This window comes from Nematocida parisii (genome assembly GCF_000250985.1).
Source record: "Nematocida parisii ERTm1 unplaced genomic scaffold supercont1.4, whole genome shotgun sequence".
NCBI lineage: Eukaryota > Fungi > Microsporidia > Nematocida > Nematocida parisii.
This window is the reverse complement of record NW_013524649.1, coordinates 165350-182386: the sequence shown is the minus strand read 5'-3', so window position 1 is coordinate 182386 and position 17037 is coordinate 165350. Positions and strand designations below refer to the sequence as shown.

Sequence of the window (17037 nt, the reverse complement as noted above, 5' to 3'; positions counted from 1 at the left end):
TTATACCTAGTTGTTTCTTATAAAATACTGGATTTTTATTTTTATAACTTATTTCGGGCTATTTAAGGAGTTCTTTAAATAACAGCCTTATTTTAATCTTATAAAGCTCTTGCCTCTGGATAATTGGATAGCTCGGCTTTCCTATACTCATCAATGATCTCCTGGACTGCTTCTCTCGCCGGCTCGAACTCTTCAATATATTCATCTCCTTCTTTTCTATACATGTCTAAAAAGGCATTCCTTCTCTTCAGAACATCGTATTGTGCAGATATCTTCTGAAGTGTTCGAGAGAATCCTGTAGTATTTGTTAGTAGCAGCCCGGAAATGCTCTTATTAGGCGACTTTGCAATCGCTACCTGAATGTTCGGGGGAGTCCATGGTGCAAATCTGACGGCTTCTCTCTGCCGAATTCTCTGCATGCTTTTTTCAATTTCTCCTGCATCTACCCCCATCATTATGTTAACTGCTGATATTACCCTATTTGTTTCGCTCTCTTCAAATCCTACCAACCGAGATTTAGGAAGAATAAGTCTTCTTTGTACATCTAAACATGTTATCTTTCTAACTGTGCTGGCCTCTGATTCAATAAATGGCGCATAGGAGGGCACTAGAAAATGGCACCCTGGTATTGGCGAGGCAGCAGATAAAAGTGTATTCATGTCACTAAACCTACTTCCAGGAAACCGCACCGTCACAGTGGAGGCAGCAGCCACAGAAGATGCTAGTTTGTTTGTGTGTGCTATGGTGGGTGCAGACACTTTTAGCGCATCGCCAATTGCACTAGTTAGCGATCCATTGTCCATTGCAATCACACCATCTGCACTGCCCATTAATCTTCTTAGTGTTAGAATTGTGTTATATGGCTGTACAACAGACTCGCTTACCTCTGAATTGTTTGGAAATATTGAAATCGTCTGAATTGTCTTCTTTGGGAATCTGTCTCGTATTTCCTCCAGAAGATATGACCCGAGCCCTGACCCAGTTCCTCCCCCAAGCGAGTGGAATAAAATAAACCCATCAAGAAAATTGCTGCTTTCAGCCTCTTTCTGTATAATTTCTAGAAGCGCGTCTTGGCTCTCTTTTCCCTGCTGATACCCACTTGACCAAACATTCCCAGCCCCCCTGCTTTCTGCGCCTACCCATATGTTTTCTGGGCTAAATAAATGCGGCTTGCTGCTTGTGATAGATGTAACCACTCTTGGCTCTAAATCAATAAGAATTCCCCGGGGAAAGTACCTTCCATCGTACGACTCGTAAAAAAATGTATCCTTTCTGTCTGCTGTGGTGTGCGTTAGTACTTCTCCGCTGCTTGATATCCCATGCTCACTGCACACTTTCTCCCAAAACTCATTTCCTATTTGGTTTCCGCACTGCCCCACTTGCAGAGTTATTACATTTCCCATAAAAATATTTTACTTCCTTTGTATACTTCAACACTATATATTTCTATTATAGAATATTCTAATTAAATTACATATACTATGAGATATTACATTGTCCTAGAAATGCCCTGTATGCATTACAATACCCACAACTTTTGGATATTTATCATTCTATCTTTATTCTATAGTACTTCTTTCACACCAAAATGGCCTGAAATTTACTGGACTTTTCTAATTCGTGAGCTTCTTGTGTCCTGTGTTTAGAATACTATACACATATGCTCTGAAATTCCAAGCTTTTCTTTTCGGGAATTTCAGTTTATCTGTAGTTTTATTCTTGGGAAAAAATAATGCTGCTGAGAACATATGACAGCCTTTCCAAAAGCGTGATGAAGCGTATATATGAAGTGGTTGACAGAACTATTGATAACGTGTCATTAAAGGACAATGTAATTACTATAGATATTCCCAATAAGGGTGTGTTTATACTAAACAGGCAGCCAACAAAAGAGGAAATATGGCTCTCTTCTCCAATTTCTGGCCCATACCACTTTCGGCAAAGTAGAGGCATATGGGCTGATAGGCAAGGAAATAACCTATTAAAAGTAATTTCTAAAGAGATTCTTAATAACGAATATTTACTTGAATAAGCATTTATTGTGTTTTTTTCTGTACAGTCATCCGCCTGAATATTTCATAGTAGGCAGTTACAGGAATAATTAGCATAAGAATGAATGCCTTGCGCCCGAAGAATATACCAAGTACTTCTACTGCATAGAATGTATACAGCATGTCTATGAAAATACGAATAAGCCCTCTGCCATGCAGATCCACACCACCATCCTTTATTTCAAGGCCTCTGCTGGTTTTTATGAATTTTGGGTTTACTAAGTATCCCAGGATCCCCAGTATAATGGCCTCAACTATTATAGAAGCAACTAATGGAATACTTAGGAATGTTCTTCTAAATATTCTATTTCCAATGACTGTGCATGCGCCAATCGCTACTGCACTAATTATTAGCATTCTTAAGAATTGTGTATTTCTTTTTATTCTTCTTTTTGCCGAGTCCGATGCCATTCTAAAATTGTCTCAGTAAATTTTTTATATGAAGCCTGTTCTATTTACCACCACAGGCCTTTCTTCTCTAGAAAAGAATCTTATTGCAAAGATATTCGCGGAGACTGAATATAGACTGGAGGAGACCATGACTTCAAGCACCTCTTATCTCTTGTCTAACAAAAGCACCTTTACTGAAAAAAGAATACTTGCAGAAAGGTGGGGCATTCCGGTCATTAGTATTATGTGGGTGTACAAATCGCTTAACTGTAGAAACATTCTACAGTTTAAATTAAGGAAATATGAAGGGTGTGTTTTTTGTACCTCTGGTATTACAAATGATCTGTTTATAAATTACTACAGATTGCACGGCGCATATCACTCTTCTATTCTAAATCGGTACTGTGATTTTCTTGTGGTGAATTCGCCTGACCAGGTTACAGATAAGATTATGTATGCCAAAGAATGCAATATTCCAATTATTACTGCTGAACACGTGTTTGATGATCGAGTTACATTTTTTATGAAGAATATACAATATGAGAGTTTCATTAATGAACCACTCACAGATGAAATATTCAATGGAAAGATATTCTATTTTGAAGGAGAAACTGAAATCCACAGGCTTGTACGCCGATTAATAATAGAGCATGGCGGAAATCGTGTTGAAGAGCCTGGTCCAGATGTAGATTATTCAATATATTTTGGGGGCAATGGGAAAGGCCGCAATTTTATTTGGTACCAGTGGATTCTAGACAGCGCAGAGCTAGAAACCCTTCTTTCGCCTGATGGCTATGAGGTGCATTATACGGATCTTCCTGCGCTTCCATTGGAGAATACAATTGTGCTTCCAATGGTGTGTAAAGAGGAGGGGCTTAGAACAAGAAACAAAATACAGGCACTTGGTGGTGAAGTATCTATGCAAATGAGCAGTAAAATAACACACTGCATTGTTGAGCGGAAGAGTAAGCAGCTGCAGAATAAGATGCAGGGGTATATGAAGATGTATAAAATACATGTGTGTTTTTTGGAATGGCTGAATCAGTCAATATACTACATGAAAAGGCTAAGTGAAAATAAATTTGAAATGTCTACTTCGCTTAGAACTATACCACAGATAGCCCTAGAAACAGCAAAAAAAAGAAAGACTGCTATTAAATATACTCCTAGCAATCTTGACGGGTGGAGAGTGCAGTTTACTGGACTGATTGACACCTTGAAAGAGCAAGCGATTTCTGTGCTAAAGAAAAAGGGCGTTATAGTTATAGACTCCCCAGAGTATTCCACTGAATGTACACATTTAATTGTAGGCGCTGTGAACGTATCACTGAAATTCCTATCTGCAATAGCGTGTGGTGCTATCCTTTTGGACTATCGAATTATAGATGATTTAAAGCAGAACACCTATACTGGAGAGACCAGCTACGCACTAGAAGCAAGGGATTTGAAAATAGACGCGCCTAAAAATGAAAAGGTTATTCGAAAGTTAATTTTTTCGGCGTCTGTATGGAAGGATAACAAAGAAAATAATGGGAAAAGAGCATTTTCTGGGTGGCGAGTGCATGTTTTAGCAAAAAAGGATACTGCTAAAATAGAGCAACTGATAGAGAATGGAGGGGGTGAAGTAATAAAAAGCGAAAATGCCCATGGTTTCCATAGAGATGGTTTCTATTTTGTGGATTCTTCTGTCACTGCGCCAAGTGATATTTCTTCTGCCAGAGTAATTGAAATGAAAGATATTATAACACATTTAGCACGAATAAAGCAGATCGTATAAATAAATAGATTGTTTTTTACAACATAAAATACTCACATTCCTCCTTCTTTTTATGTTTCTCTAAATCCTCTTCTTTATATTATCGGATTCAGATTGTTTCGCTTTTATGTATATGTTTTTAATATACATTCCTTGGTAGATTCTGTTTTGTGTATGTTTATATAAATGTTAATATTCTATGGTTATTTTAAACTTAATGCGTATTATTTTTATATTTCTTTATTTACTAGTGGAAGGTTTATAAAAATAAAATAATTATAATTTATGCGATTTGAATATGAAATGAAAAATGTATAAATATACAACAGAACAAACATCTAGAAAACACCTAGAAACATAGCCAAATATATAACAAAAGTGCATAAAATAGAAACACTACATGACAACAAGAATATATTAAGAATAGTTATAATAACTGTTGGTTTTGGATAGTGAGATCCAGAACAATAAACAAAATGATGGTGTTGGGAGTGCCAAAATATAAAAGTGACAGCTTTTGTGATTGGAAGTTGTCTATATAAGGACGACGTGAATTTAATAAAGAACAAGTTTTCGTATGTCTAAGTCTTTAAGGAAAAAACAGCTATAACAACAGCAGTATTTTTATTAAAGAAAATAAAAGCAATAGCAGCACATAGAAGAGCACTAATCAATATTGGCTAACCAATGAGTAAAAATAGAGAATTATAGTAAAACATCTGGCTATAATTATTTATACGCATCGAGGGCCTTTAATTATTCTTGTGATTACATTAATGTGTTCTTTGTGTAGATTACCTAAGCTGGTAAATAGCAATATACAGTGTGATTTATACCAAAAATTCAGTTTAATCTAAAAATCGTATTTCAATGATGTCGTCTATTTCTGTAGTTGACTCTTTAAGATAATTTAAAATCTTTGGAAAAATTATTTTTCCTTTATATTCCTTGTCTATTTCATATACAGTCAGCTCAGGGTCATTATTTATCTGCCTTTTTATGATCTTATTGCCATCATACAGAACTTTTCTTATAAAATCATTGCTTGGTGCTGCGTATATGAACACTTCTCGTTTATCGCGAGATTCTGAGTTAATAACGCAAAATTCATAGTTGTTTGACTCTTTAAATTCTTTTATTCCACCCAAGAACTCTTTCTTTCCATTTGATTTAATCCAATCATCATAGTGGTATTTGACAGAACTTATACTAAAAAATCTTCCTGACATATCTGGATACATGTACCTTTTATGGCGAAGCGCAACAATCACTTTAGTTGGTTTTTTATGATTAGACTTTTCGCGTAATTTTATTTTTTGGTGTATATCCATAATGGCTTCTTTACTTACATTAGTTAATGCTATTATGGCATCTAATGCAAATGCATCTAAATCATATAGCGGGCGGTCTGAAAAAGAAGAGTCTGTGATAATAGAAATGGCTAGTAGAAATATGAACATGTACCGAGCAGGTGCCGATTCTATTTTTCGCCTATAATGCATCTGTATATAGTGAAATATCAGTGTGCAGCAAGAGTGAACATTTAAGTTAATCCATAATTCATTAGCATGAAAGTGTATTTGAGACTCTTCTATAAGCTTTCTATGGTCTATAATTTTATCAACATAAAAATGCTTGATTTTAAGTAGCTCTTCTTCTGGATTGCTAAAATCCACAAGTGTTGCAGTTATTTTTAGAGACTCTAAAGCAACTTGATCATTTCCTCGGATAAAAAAAAGATCATTTTCTCTTTTTTCTAGAAACACCAAGTCATTTAAGTCTAAACCTATTTCCTTAACTATATAACACAGATCGTGCTTATGCTGAAACAATTCCCGCGATATATTTATAATCGGTAGTTTATCTTCCATTAGTGCCAAAACATAAGATCCAATAAACGAATCCTGGTCACAGCTGGTATTCCCTATTACAATTGAAAATTCTTGTTTTTCTATGCATTGATTGTATGTTTGTGTTAATTGATGTAATATTTTACATCCCTTCATAATATCTTCCAGACCTATGCGCATCTAGTTGTTTAAAACAACAAACATTATTTATATAGACCAAAATGTTCTATTAGACTCTATCTATTACATGCAAACCCACTATCAAAAAGAAATATTTACATTATATATGCCTAAATATAGAAATGTCTATATTCTACAATTTTAATATTTGTTTTTAGGCTCTTTCTGCTAATATATGGCAGTTCACCACTAATACACTAGAATGCCCATTTGAATAAAAGAGTATGCTGGATGATATAGATATAGTACATAAGTAATCTATATTGCTACAGCAGAATACAAATTTATAATTGCTAAAATATAAATATTACAGAGTACTATAGACTATTTGAATAAGCACTTTTTCGATTACTAGAAAAATAAAATCGTAACAAAGAGATATAAGATGTAAAATCGTAATTTTAATTTAATACAAGCATGCTATGATATATGTTTGCATTGCCCGCCTATTATAAAAATTGGCATGAACTTCTGCCAGATTTAATTAGTTGTTCTTATGTATAATATTTATTTTATTTTTATATCCCCGGGACTATTAGCGCCCCCTCTTCAATACATAACTGAGATGATCAGCATGCCCCTGCGCAAGGACGGCATTTTGTTTTGAGAAGTACAGGGGAAACCCTTTATTAATTAATGTCTTATGGTGATTTTTTAGTCTATTGGGTTTCAATAACTACATGTACTTTTGTGGTTGGCGCGTAATCTAGCTCAGAAATTAGTTTTGGCGTGATTACAATAGATTGTTTCTCACTTATGGATCTGTTTCCAACTAGCATGCTGTGTATTGTTCTTTCGTGGCCAGCATCCATTCCTTGGTTTATTTCATCTACTAGTAGAAAGGGGGCATTTGACAATCTTTGAATGGATAAAAGATACAGAATAATAGAAACTGCCTTCTCCCCGCCGCTATGTCTTCCTGCTGAGAGGATTTCTAACTTTCCTTCTGCTCTAAATCTTACTTTTAGAACAAGTTTCCACCTGCGGGGTAGCTCGTTGTATTCAATACTTATTTCAGATCCTATTCCAGCAGAAGAGAAAAGAGCCGATGCATTCTTATCTATACACGAAATTATCTGATCCAATTCTTCCTTTAGATTAGATTCTTTTTCATGTTTTGTTATTTCGTACTTTTCCTTATCGGCCTCTTCTTTTCTAAGAAACTTTTCCATTTGTAGAAATTGCGACTTGCACGCCTCATACTCTTCTATTGCAGAATAATCCACTATGCTAAGCTCTACCTTAGCTTTTTCCTGAGCAAGCATTGTTGTGAGTGTTTTTATACAGGAGGGAAGTGCTTTGAGCTTTTCTTTTTTTGACTGATCATTTTCCTTGGACACATGGTATGTAGAATCGGCTTCTGCCTGCTTCATGATTGCCTGATGTTTTAATTCTGAAATCTCCTGATTAAGCTTTAAAATCACAGTGTGGTGTTCCTTTAAAATCTGTTTTTCCCCAAGCACTTCTGCTTGTATTCTTTGCAGATTTTCATATTGCGATTTCATTGCCTTAGATTTCTCTGATAATTCTTCAACTGTTTTAAATAGAGCAGCCAGTTGCAGATTCTTCCATTTAAGAACTTCTTCTTTTTTTATGATTTTTATGTCATCTTCTGTGCATTTTATTTTGTTTTTGATTTCCTCACGCTCTTTTGTTATTTCCTCTGTGCGCTCTTTGTATGCTTGCAGTGCTCTTTGCATTCTTTCGTACTTTTCCTGCTCATTCACGTCGGTTTCTTTAATCTGCTTTAATTCTTTTAATCGTTTTTCAATTAGTTCTCGCTTTTTCAGAACATTCTGCCGATGCTCTGTTCTTTTTTCCCGCTCTGCAATTAACCTGTTTAGTGCTTCTTTTTTCTCCAAGCTATCGTATGGCTTGGTTAGTATGTCTATACCCTTTTGTATTGGATATATAGTGAGTGTTTCATCTTTAGTATAATGCGACCTTCTTATCTCAACCACCTTTTTGTTAGATATGATCCGACTAATTTTCTTATATCTGTTAAAAAACTCATACTCATCTGCTAATGAGAGTTTTGTTACAGGAATGCGGGAAAGCTTTGAGAAAATGTTCAGAAACTCTTTTACCGCGGAAGGTGCATCTATACAGTCCGATAAATATGTCATCTTGTACTTATCGTCAAACTGCACAAATTCACTTCCTGCTGATGCCTGCGATGAAACTATATCACTTTGCTGCTTTTGCACAACATTTATAGCAAGATTGTTTCGTTCTTTAAATTCTTGAATAAATTCATGGAAGGATTCCTTAGTGTGGCAGACAAAGCATGTAAGCGCATGAACATTCAGCTGGCTGGAAATCTCTTCAGTATACTCTTCTCTAGTTATTTTCATGGTTAGAATTGCCGGAAGGTCTACTTCCCACTTCTTGTCGCTCCTTTTCAACATTTCTACAACAGTGTATGTATCTCTGTGCAGTGATTTCAAGGCTTCCATTAATCTTCCCTCTACTTCACTTTCTCTTCTAAGCTCTACTTCGATGTTTCTTATTTCAGATGCTTTTAACGCCGACTCTACTTGCCATGTGCTGTCTTCAATCTTGCTATTTTTGCACTCTTCTTCTAACGAAGAATACTCTGCCTGCAAATGTTCAGTTAGCTTTTTCTTTGGTGGCTGCATCTGTTTTACTCCGCTTGGTTGGGGCATTTCAAGTTTTTCCCGAGCAAGACGGGCTTCCCTATTCCTGAGCACCTCTAATTCTTCTTTTTTAAATTTCTCCCGGGCTTCAGACCTTTGTATTTCCTCTACACACTGAACAAACCCAGATATATTTATACCGCTCTCTATGTCTCTTTTAATCTTATCTATTTGCTCTGTTTCCTTCGCACATTCTTTTTCTAGGCATTCAATCCTACTTTGGTGCTCTTGATAAACCGCTTCTTCCTTTTTAAGTTTGGTCTTTAACTGATCTCTTTGATTTTTTATAGTCTGGTACTCTACCCATTTTATTTTTCCCTGCAATAGACTGATGTGCTCTTTTCTGTCTAAAAATTCTTTTAATTTTGCTTGCTCCTCTTCCAACACATCCATTTTCTTTTTTAGTTCTGTCTGCTGCATTAGCTCCTTCTGCAGTTTCTGCCTATACCCAACTACATTGTCCACAATCTCTTCTAACTCTCGTTTCTTCTCTAACAATTCTGGGTTGCATGCCATTAACGTTGTCTCTAGTTGCTCTTCTTCTGTAAGGGTGGAAAACTCGGTGACTTTATCCTGTGGCAGAAACTGTCCTAAGTTATTTATTTGTATGTTTAAACATTCTGTTATTTCTTTTACCTGGTTTAGTGTAGCAGGCAGATTGTTTATCTTATATGTGGAGCCAGCTGCTGTGATTGTTCGAGATATGCTTATATCAATCATCCTTTCCTTTCCGTTGATTTTTACTATTTTTGACACTTCACTTCTATGGCCTGTTCTTATAACTAGCTCACAGACTGCTTTTACTTCTCCATACTTTATAAGCTCATTCACACCCAAAGACTTTCCCAGTGTTTTACTTGTTCCTCCTAGTGTAAGCGCAATTGCCGATGCAATCGTGCTTTTTCCAGAACCATTCAGTCCGGTTATCAAATTTCCATTTGGAGAAAAGACAAATGTGGTATTTGCATATTTCTGAAAGTTGGTTAGACTCAGTGAATGCAAGAAAGTATTTCCCATGCGCAAAAATATTTCTGCATTTTTATAGACTAGCTTATATTGTTATTTTCATAAACCCGAATTATTACCTTGGAGCAGTCTTTACTCTGCAATTTAACTAATCCTGTCATGTATACACTTTATTACGTTCCTCTATAAAATAGCGCAACGGGTTATTATATACTATCATGCACAATATTCTTATTATACAGCAATAAGAATATTTATAAAAGACAATAAACCCGATTCAACCCGATACAGTTCCATTTTATTGATTTATGCGCATTCATTGGCGCATGCATAAAATTCATTTGGTTTATAAGTAAAGCATTCAATTGGCCATTTCCTGGATAAAATACTCCTTATGCCACTTCTAAATAGAAAATATGCCGCCATTCGACAGTAGTGCGTTCAGCGATAAAACAAATCTAAAACATAATGTTTCAGAAGACCAAAAACACCTCCAGATAGAAGAGATAATTTTAAAAAGCATAAATGACCAAGAAAGCCTTTTTACTCGTGCATTCTTTAATGAACAAACAAAACACGAGTATACAGAGACGTATGCAAATGATATAATTGATATGTGCAGTGCTTACAATTTAGATGAAATGATGTATAATCTCCCAAACACTGGGGTAGATGCATATACACAAAGATCATTCCTTGCTGAATCAGAAGATGCAATAGATCCATTATCTAAGTCTAAGTATAAGCAGAAGAATATAATCAAGAAAGAAGGGGAAGAGAACAGGCCATTTGTATGCACATACTCTAACTGCCAAAAGGCCTTTAAAAGATTTGAGCATTTAAAAAGACATTACCGAATACACACCGGGGAAAAGCCTTTTAAGTGCTCCATATACGGGTGTAACAAAACATTCTCACGTTCTGACAATTTAATGCAGCATGAGAAGATCCATACAAGCAAAAGACCGTAGATGTTTTTATCACAGCACTAATTTTTTATAAGTCTGCCTGCGCGCGCAGGCTGTATGGCCTATTTATTTGGTCCTGTGCCAGTGAATAAAGTAAAAATCGGCTCTATTTATATTTACATTGCTATATTGTATTTGGTGGTGGTTATATTTATTTAAATTTTGCTTATTTCTAATATAGACCCATCCATTAATTTTATACTTACTGCTTAAGAACCCAGTTAGTCAGTAATTTAACTGGACGCCCTGTTGCACCTTTTCCATGCAAATCTGGTGTAAGTGTATTGAAGGCCACGCCTGCTATGTCCAGATGGGCCCAGGGAGTATCTTTAACAAACTCTTTTAGGAACAGTGCTGCAGTGATTGATCCACCCGCTGGTCCTCCAACATTTTTTAAGTCTGCTACCTCTGATGAGATGAGCGATTTATACTCATCTGTTACAGGAAGCCTCCATAGTTTGTCCTCAACTTCATGAGACGTATTAAACAGAGAATTGGCTAGGTCATCTGAGTTACTAAATAGACCAGCCATTACTGGCCCTAGAGAAACTGTGATAGCACCTGTTAAAGTAGCAATATCAATGATTTTTGCAGGGCTGAATTTCAATGCATGGTCAAGTGCATCTGCTAAAACCAGCCGCCCCTCGGCATCTGTGTTGTCTACTTCCACACTCTTTCCTGCACTGCCTATATGTACATCACCAGGCTTTGTTGCGCTGCCCGATGGAAGGTTTTCTGTTAGTGGAATGATTCCAACCACATTTGCATTAGCAGAGAGCCTTGCAAGGGCACCAATTGTACTAACAACTGAAGCGCCGCCTCCCATATCACCCTTCATTGCTGCCATTTTGGCAGATGGTTTTAAGCTAATACCACCAGAATCAAAAGTAATTCCTTTACCAACCAGAGCAATGCACTCCTTTCCTTCGCTCTCTCCCTTATTGTATCTTAGCTCTAGAAGCTTTGGCTCTTCTACTGACCCATTTGATACACCAAGGAAAAGATTCATGTTCATTTTTTTAAGCTCTTCTCTGCCGTACACCTTAACAGTCACTTCCTTTGGAAGATAGTCCTTGGCGTACTCTACAAAAAGTGTTGGTGTAAGCTTGTTTGCTGGCGTGTCTACTAAAAATCTTGCAAAGTTCTGTGCTTCTGAGACGGTTATAGCCTGAAGCACCTCTGCGGTCTCTCCATTGTATATAAGATTTACTGGCGTGCTCTTCTTACTATGCAGTAAGTCATATTTATACGATGAAATAAGAATTCCTTCAACTATCCATGGGGTTATTTGTGACTCTCTCTCCTTTTCAATTACTATGTTCTGTATGCCTTCCTTAACTAATCTTCCTGTTGCTTTGGCAGCAATACTTCTTATCTCTGCCAAATTAGTTGCTTTCTCTTCTGAAACCTTGCATAGGACATATGTTCTTTCTTTATAGACCGTCCACATGTTTGCTGTGTTTTCTGGCAAGCCTGTTGCTATTTCCTGCAATTCACTTGGAATATCTGTTATTTCTTTAAAAATGACTATTTCACCCGATCCTCCTTCTTTTATTTCAGATTCTCTCCTAAAGCATATTCTCTTCCAATCTAAATCCATTAATTGTATAAAAATAAAATACTTAAAAGGCTTATAATTGCAATATTAATTACATTTCTTATAGTTATATTTCGGAATAATAATAAATTTAGTAAAATTAACTTGAAATTAAGCTGTATAATTAAAACAAATTATGTTTATTGCTCTGGGCTATGTTTGAACACTATATATAGCTTGTTATGATTATTAATCAAACTATTGCTAAATAGCATCTTAATATACTCTTAAATATTTCTATAACTAAGCACACATGCACTCTTAAATTTCTTTTTATTCACTTTTTTCTTATTGTTAATGTCTACTGTTTGGCCGGGTGAAATACTAGAATACACAGATGACTGTCTAGAAGGGCATGGGATATATAAAGAAATGTCTGGTGAGAATGAAGAAATGTTCATTTCCAGCATAGCGGGGACAGTAAAACAAGTTGATAGATTAATAACCATTGAAGCAGACACATACTGGTATACGCCAGGAGTGGGTGATGTTGTGGTGGGCTGGGTTACTGGCATAGCAAATAAAAGATGGTATGTTGAGATTAATTCTAGGCAAGACACCGTTCTACTTCTTAATTCAATCAATCTTATAGGAAATGTTCAAAGAAGAAAAGGAGAACTAGATGAAATAATGATGAGTGAATATTACTCGATAGGGGATATAGTAATAGCAGAAGTGCAGTCCACAGGAAACAAGATACAGCTACACACAAGAAGTTCAAAGTACAGAAAGATATCCTTTGGTGTTCTAATTAAGCTGGAAGGAGCAGTAACGGATAATAGAGGACAGTACCATAAACAAACAGTGAACGGAAAGGAAATAGAAATAGTGATAGGTAAAAATGGCTATGTGGTAGTACACAGCGATGATCATACTGCCCATGGAGAGATCAAAGAGGTGGCACTATCCCTTTCTAATTATATATAAGCCGAAATATCCCAATTGTAGTAGAACAAATTTCGGATTATAATAGTCTCTAATAATAATAAAATAATAATAATAATCTGTTTTTAGAGCTGCTTGAATAGAACTGGCTTCTTATTAATATTAAATAATTCTAACAGCCTGCATTGTTGTTAAAACAGAACATTCAGTATATTATAGTGCAATCCTAGCTTAGACTTGTTATGGTTGATATCTTTTATACTTATATGTATTTTTTGAATATCCCTAGCAGCTAAAGACATTAACTTGTTACGGCCGCCCTAGGGGCACGAGGAACGGCTTAGTAAGAATAGGAAGAGAGTGTGTAGCGCTCGACGGCCATCCGCACGAGGCCTCTCGAACTTTATATCAATAAACTGATTTCCATTTAAAAAATTATATGTGATATACATGCTTTGAACTTCATATTACTACTTACCTTTAAGACAATCATGAAATAGAATCTTCTATGCCGCCTTGTGTAAATTTTCATCAATAAATGTATTTATTTGTTCTTTCATAATTTATTTTATTGGTGTATAATCGTATAACTACTGTGGTGCTATAATCATAGAAGTTATAAATTGAAGATATCATTTGTTTAATTTAAATAGAAAATAACCAGTTATTTAAATGACAAAAGTATAAATAGTCTGATAAATCACTAATTTACAATGAGGCGCATTAAGATATTATTAATTATATTCTTACTATGCATTTTGATTGCAATTGGAATAGTTGTATATGAAATAATAAAAGAGATAAGTGTAAGTGAAAGTGAAACTAGCAGCGAGGCATATGATAGCACAGAAAGTGATATAATAAAGTCATCTATCAGTGCTCAAAGAATTTATCATTCATCCACACAACAGAACAAAAACCAAGCTACACCAATAGTGGCGCCTGCTGCTTTTGCTATCAATCCACGTTCTTCTGTGGACAATAGCCCCCTTAATCATACAGTGCCGCCGACAACATCAACCACTTCTAAAGTAGAAGTATTTAATAGGCACACTGTAGATAGTACATCTTTATTGGGTGACGTTTCTACTACCGAAAATCAAGGTAGTATTTACGATTGGGATTCTAAAAAACTAGAAGAGCAAACTCAAAGTATCCAGTCCTCAGTAAATGTTGAGAAAGATGATTTAGCTAAAAACGCAACTGTATCTACAGATTTTACAGCTAGTAGAAGCAGATTGTATCCACGGTTAGAGGATGATATTAATGACGAAAGAGTTTCTATAGATCCTTCGCCAAAATATACAAAATTCACTACTGTTTATGCACATAAATTACCACAATTAAGTACAGAGTCCGGCGCTTCACATGCTGCATTAGACTTGGATGACCAGCAGACTACATCCCTATCTAGAGGAATAGATGCAGTTTCTAGTATAACTAAAGAAAAAGAAAAGGAGGAACAAAAAGAGAAAGAAGAAGAAAAAGAAAAGAAGGAAATAAAGAAAGAAGAAGAAAAAGAAGAAAAGAAAATGCATCTAGAGTCTAATTTATCATCATTTAAAACGATTAATTCTAATGATAAATCTAGATCCATTAAGAAGGTAGAAGCAGTTTCCACCATCACACCACCTGCCGCAGACCCGAATTATGATTTTACACTAACTATTCCTGTGGAAGAAGAAAATAATTTAGAGAGCACAGAGAAATCACTTGAAGCAATCAACCCTAATAAAGAAGGGGCGATTTTCTCTATCACATCACCTGCTGCAGGCCAGAGCTCTGGTTCTACAGCAACTATTCCTGTGAAAGAAGAAAATAATTTAAAGACTAAAGAGGAATTATTTGAAACAATTGATTCTAGTCTAGATGGTGCCACTGCAGAAGAAAAAGAACTGGTTGGTATGCTAAATGATATTGCTAAGTCAAACCCAGCCCTACCAAGAGTAAACTATTCTAAGGATAAAGAAATTATTAATGCAATTATTAAGAACAAAGATGTGGTTGTAGTTGAAATGTATTTCAATGCTTTGTGGTTGAAACCTAAAAAACTTTTTGGAATCACACTATGGAAAGTATTAAACAATATTGTAAAAAAAGATAAAAAACAGCTAGAGTTATATAAAAACTCTTTAATAACAAATGTTGCTATTTCTTACCCTAAAGAACTCCAGCACTTCCTAATCATAACACATGCTTTGCTAGGGTATTATAAAAACACACGAAGCTCCATGAATTGTTTAACGCTTAATGGATTTAACTTCTCAGAAAAGGCACATGTTTTCAGCAAATATGACATTTTTAATCATGTAAAAACACTTACACTTTCTAGAACCCATATTTTCGCTAGTACATTATCTCAATTAATCAAGAATTCAAGAATATATACGCTTAATATTTACAACAATACAGTTATAGATTTTGATTCTAAGTTAGATCTAAGCTCATCATGCATATTGACTGTAGAAATAGATGGAATAGATGGAAAGTGTATAGATCCATTGTTAACTGGATTAGCTAAAGCGAGTAGGATGTCAAGAATGTCTATAACCAACATTGATTTTATGAGCGCTTCTGCACTTAAAAACCTAGCAGAGCTTAGTAATGTACACGAATTCACTCTCCAAAATATAGTTTTTGAAGGTTCACCTGACTTCTCCTTTCTTAGAAAAATGGATAAACTTTTTACTTTAACTATGCACAATATTTTCTATTCGTATACAAATGAATTTAAAATAGAAGACTTGGATAAAATTAAGCAGAATCCAGAAGAATACTTAAGAATAACAGCTGAGCCAGAAGACTCTTCTGCACAGAAACAAATAGAATTAAACAAGTCAGACGATATAGTAAGAAAAAACAAAGCACTTGGCGAGTCTATTTCTCCTAATCTTATGATTAATATAGACGGAAAATTATACAATGATTTAGGATTATGCAAATTAAAATCCAAAAATAATAATAATTTTGGTTATATAAGACTTCAATTGGCGCCCAGCTCATTAAATGCTAAGGCAAAGCAAGATTCTTTTATCTTTAGTTTTAAAAAAACAAAGCTTGAGGTATTTATTGATATAGGCAAAAAAAAGTTTAAAGATGTAATTGATTGTCTTAAATGCATTGACTTTCCATTCACACGGGAAACAGTTATAGATGAAATTATATTTATTAGTTATTATGATATATCGAATGATTGTGGAATGATGGAAACGATTTCTGATAGGTTATTTAAGTATGCAGAGCACAATAAGATTAAGAAAATCACAGTTTCATCCTTTTTTACTCCCATTCCAATGGATATGTACAGAGTTGTTATGTTTAATAGCAAAATGCCCACTCTTAAAGAAATGACTCTATCTAATATTAAACTAACACCAACTAAAACGCCTGCCCAAAACGATGATGAGAAAAAAGCATTGGAATCTTACTGCACTTTTATTGAAAAAAATTCTTTTTATAAAGAACTTCACATTGTAAAAGATGGAAATATTATGAAAATAGAGCAAAAACCAAAAAAATAGAGCGGTTAATATCAAACTATTTGATAAAAACAAGACATAAAAATAGAAGTGTGTCTTTAGTCTGTATTATATAACTATAACAAATACCCAGCCATTTTAGATAAGCTACAGCTTAAAACATTATCATTATTAGATAATAGAAATAAATCGGCTATACATAAACACATCTAATATTTACATTTATAATACACTGAGAGTATTATTTTTATTTAATGC

General features: G+C 34.9%; 10 protein-coding genes across 10 annotated transcripts; 5 read left to right on the top strand and 5 right to left on the bottom strand.

Annotated features, from left to right (window-relative positions):
- Positions 1-27: 27 nt before the first annotated feature.
- NEPG_01665 (uncharacterized protein) lies at positions 28-1403 on the bottom strand (the record flags this gene model as incomplete). Its single annotated transcript, XM_013204039.1, has 1 exon — positions 28-1403. The coding sequence occupies one exon, from the start codon at positions 1401-1403 to the stop codon at positions 99-101; it is 1305 nt and encodes a 434-aa protein (XP_013059493.1). The 3' UTR covers positions 28-98.
- A 329-nt stretch (positions 1404-1732) lies between these two features.
- Positions 1733-2319, top strand: NEPG_01664 (uncharacterized protein; the record flags this gene model as incomplete). Its single annotated transcript, XM_013204038.1, has 1 exon — positions 1733-2319. One exon carries the CDS (start codon positions 1733-1735, stop codon positions 2030-2032), a length of 300 nt encoding a protein of 99 aa, XP_013059492.1. The 3' UTR covers positions 2033-2319.
- NEPG_01663 (uncharacterized protein) lies at positions 2037-2469 on the bottom strand (the record flags this gene model as incomplete). The annotated part of the gene is made up of 1 exon (XM_013204037.1): positions 2037-2469. Exon 1 carries the CDS (start codon positions 2460-2462, stop codon positions 2037-2039), a length of 426 nt encoding a protein of 141 aa, XP_013059491.1. The 5' UTR covers positions 2463-2469.
- A 21-nt stretch (positions 2470-2490) lies between these two features.
- Positions 2491-4218, top strand: NEPG_01662 (uncharacterized protein; the record flags this gene model as incomplete). The annotated part of the gene is made up of 1 exon (XM_013204036.1): positions 2491-4218. One exon carries the CDS (start codon positions 2491-2493, stop codon positions 4216-4218), a length of 1728 nt encoding a protein of 575 aa, XP_013059490.1.
- A 698-nt stretch (positions 4219-4916) lies between these two features.
- On the bottom strand, positions 4917-6227 carry NEPG_01661 (uncharacterized protein; the record flags this gene model as incomplete). Its single annotated transcript, XM_013204035.1, has 1 exon — positions 4917-6227. The coding sequence occupies one exon, from the start codon at positions 6225-6227 to the stop codon at positions 5046-5048; it is 1182 nt and encodes a 393-aa protein (XP_013059489.1). The 3' UTR covers positions 4917-5045.
- Positions 6228-6717: 490 nt separating this feature from the next.
- Positions 6718-9920, bottom strand: NEPG_01660 (uncharacterized protein). The gene has a single exon (XM_013204034.1). It carries the CDS (start codon positions 9899-9901, stop codon positions 6887-6889), a length of 3015 nt encoding a protein of 1004 aa, XP_013059488.1. The 5' UTR covers positions 9902-9920; the 3' UTR covers positions 6718-6886.
- Positions 9921-10266: 346 nt separating this feature from the next.
- Positions 10267-10835, top strand: NEPG_01659 (uncharacterized protein; the record flags this gene model as incomplete). Its single annotated transcript, XM_013204033.1, has 1 exon — positions 10267-10835. The coding sequence occupies one exon, from the start codon at positions 10267-10269 to the stop codon at positions 10819-10821; it is 555 nt and encodes a 184-aa protein (XP_013059487.1). The 3' UTR covers positions 10822-10835.
- A 126-nt stretch (positions 10836-10961) lies between these two features.
- NEPG_01658 (cytosol aminopeptidase) lies at positions 10962-12418 on the bottom strand (the record flags this gene model as incomplete). The annotated part of the gene is made up of 1 exon (XM_013204032.1): positions 10962-12418. One exon carries the CDS (start codon positions 12416-12418, stop codon positions 11021-11023), a length of 1398 nt encoding a protein of 465 aa, XP_013059486.1. The 3' UTR covers positions 10962-11020.
- Positions 12419-12712: 294 nt separating this feature from the next.
- Positions 12713-13379, top strand: NEPG_01657 (uncharacterized protein; the record flags this gene model as incomplete). Its single annotated transcript, XM_013204031.1, has 1 exon — positions 12713-13379. The coding sequence occupies one exon, from the start codon at positions 12713-12715 to the stop codon at positions 13340-13342; it is 630 nt and encodes a 209-aa protein (XP_013059485.1). The 3' UTR covers positions 13343-13379.
- A 634-nt stretch (positions 13380-14013) lies between these two features.
- Positions 14014-16984, top strand: NEPG_01656 (uncharacterized protein; the record flags this gene model as incomplete). The annotated part of the gene is made up of 1 exon (XM_013204030.1): positions 14014-16984. The coding sequence occupies one exon, from the start codon at positions 14014-14016 to the stop codon at positions 16819-16821; it is 2808 nt and encodes a 935-aa protein (XP_013059484.1). The 3' UTR covers positions 16822-16984.
- Between the last annotated feature and the right edge of the window lie 53 nt (positions 16985-17037).

Bases quoted from the DNA above. Each gene is read 5' to 3' on its own strand.
- NEPG_01660 (XM_013204034.1), bottom strand. From the start codon at position 9,901: ATGGGAAATACTTTCTTGCATTCACTGAGTCTAACCAACTTTCAGAAA.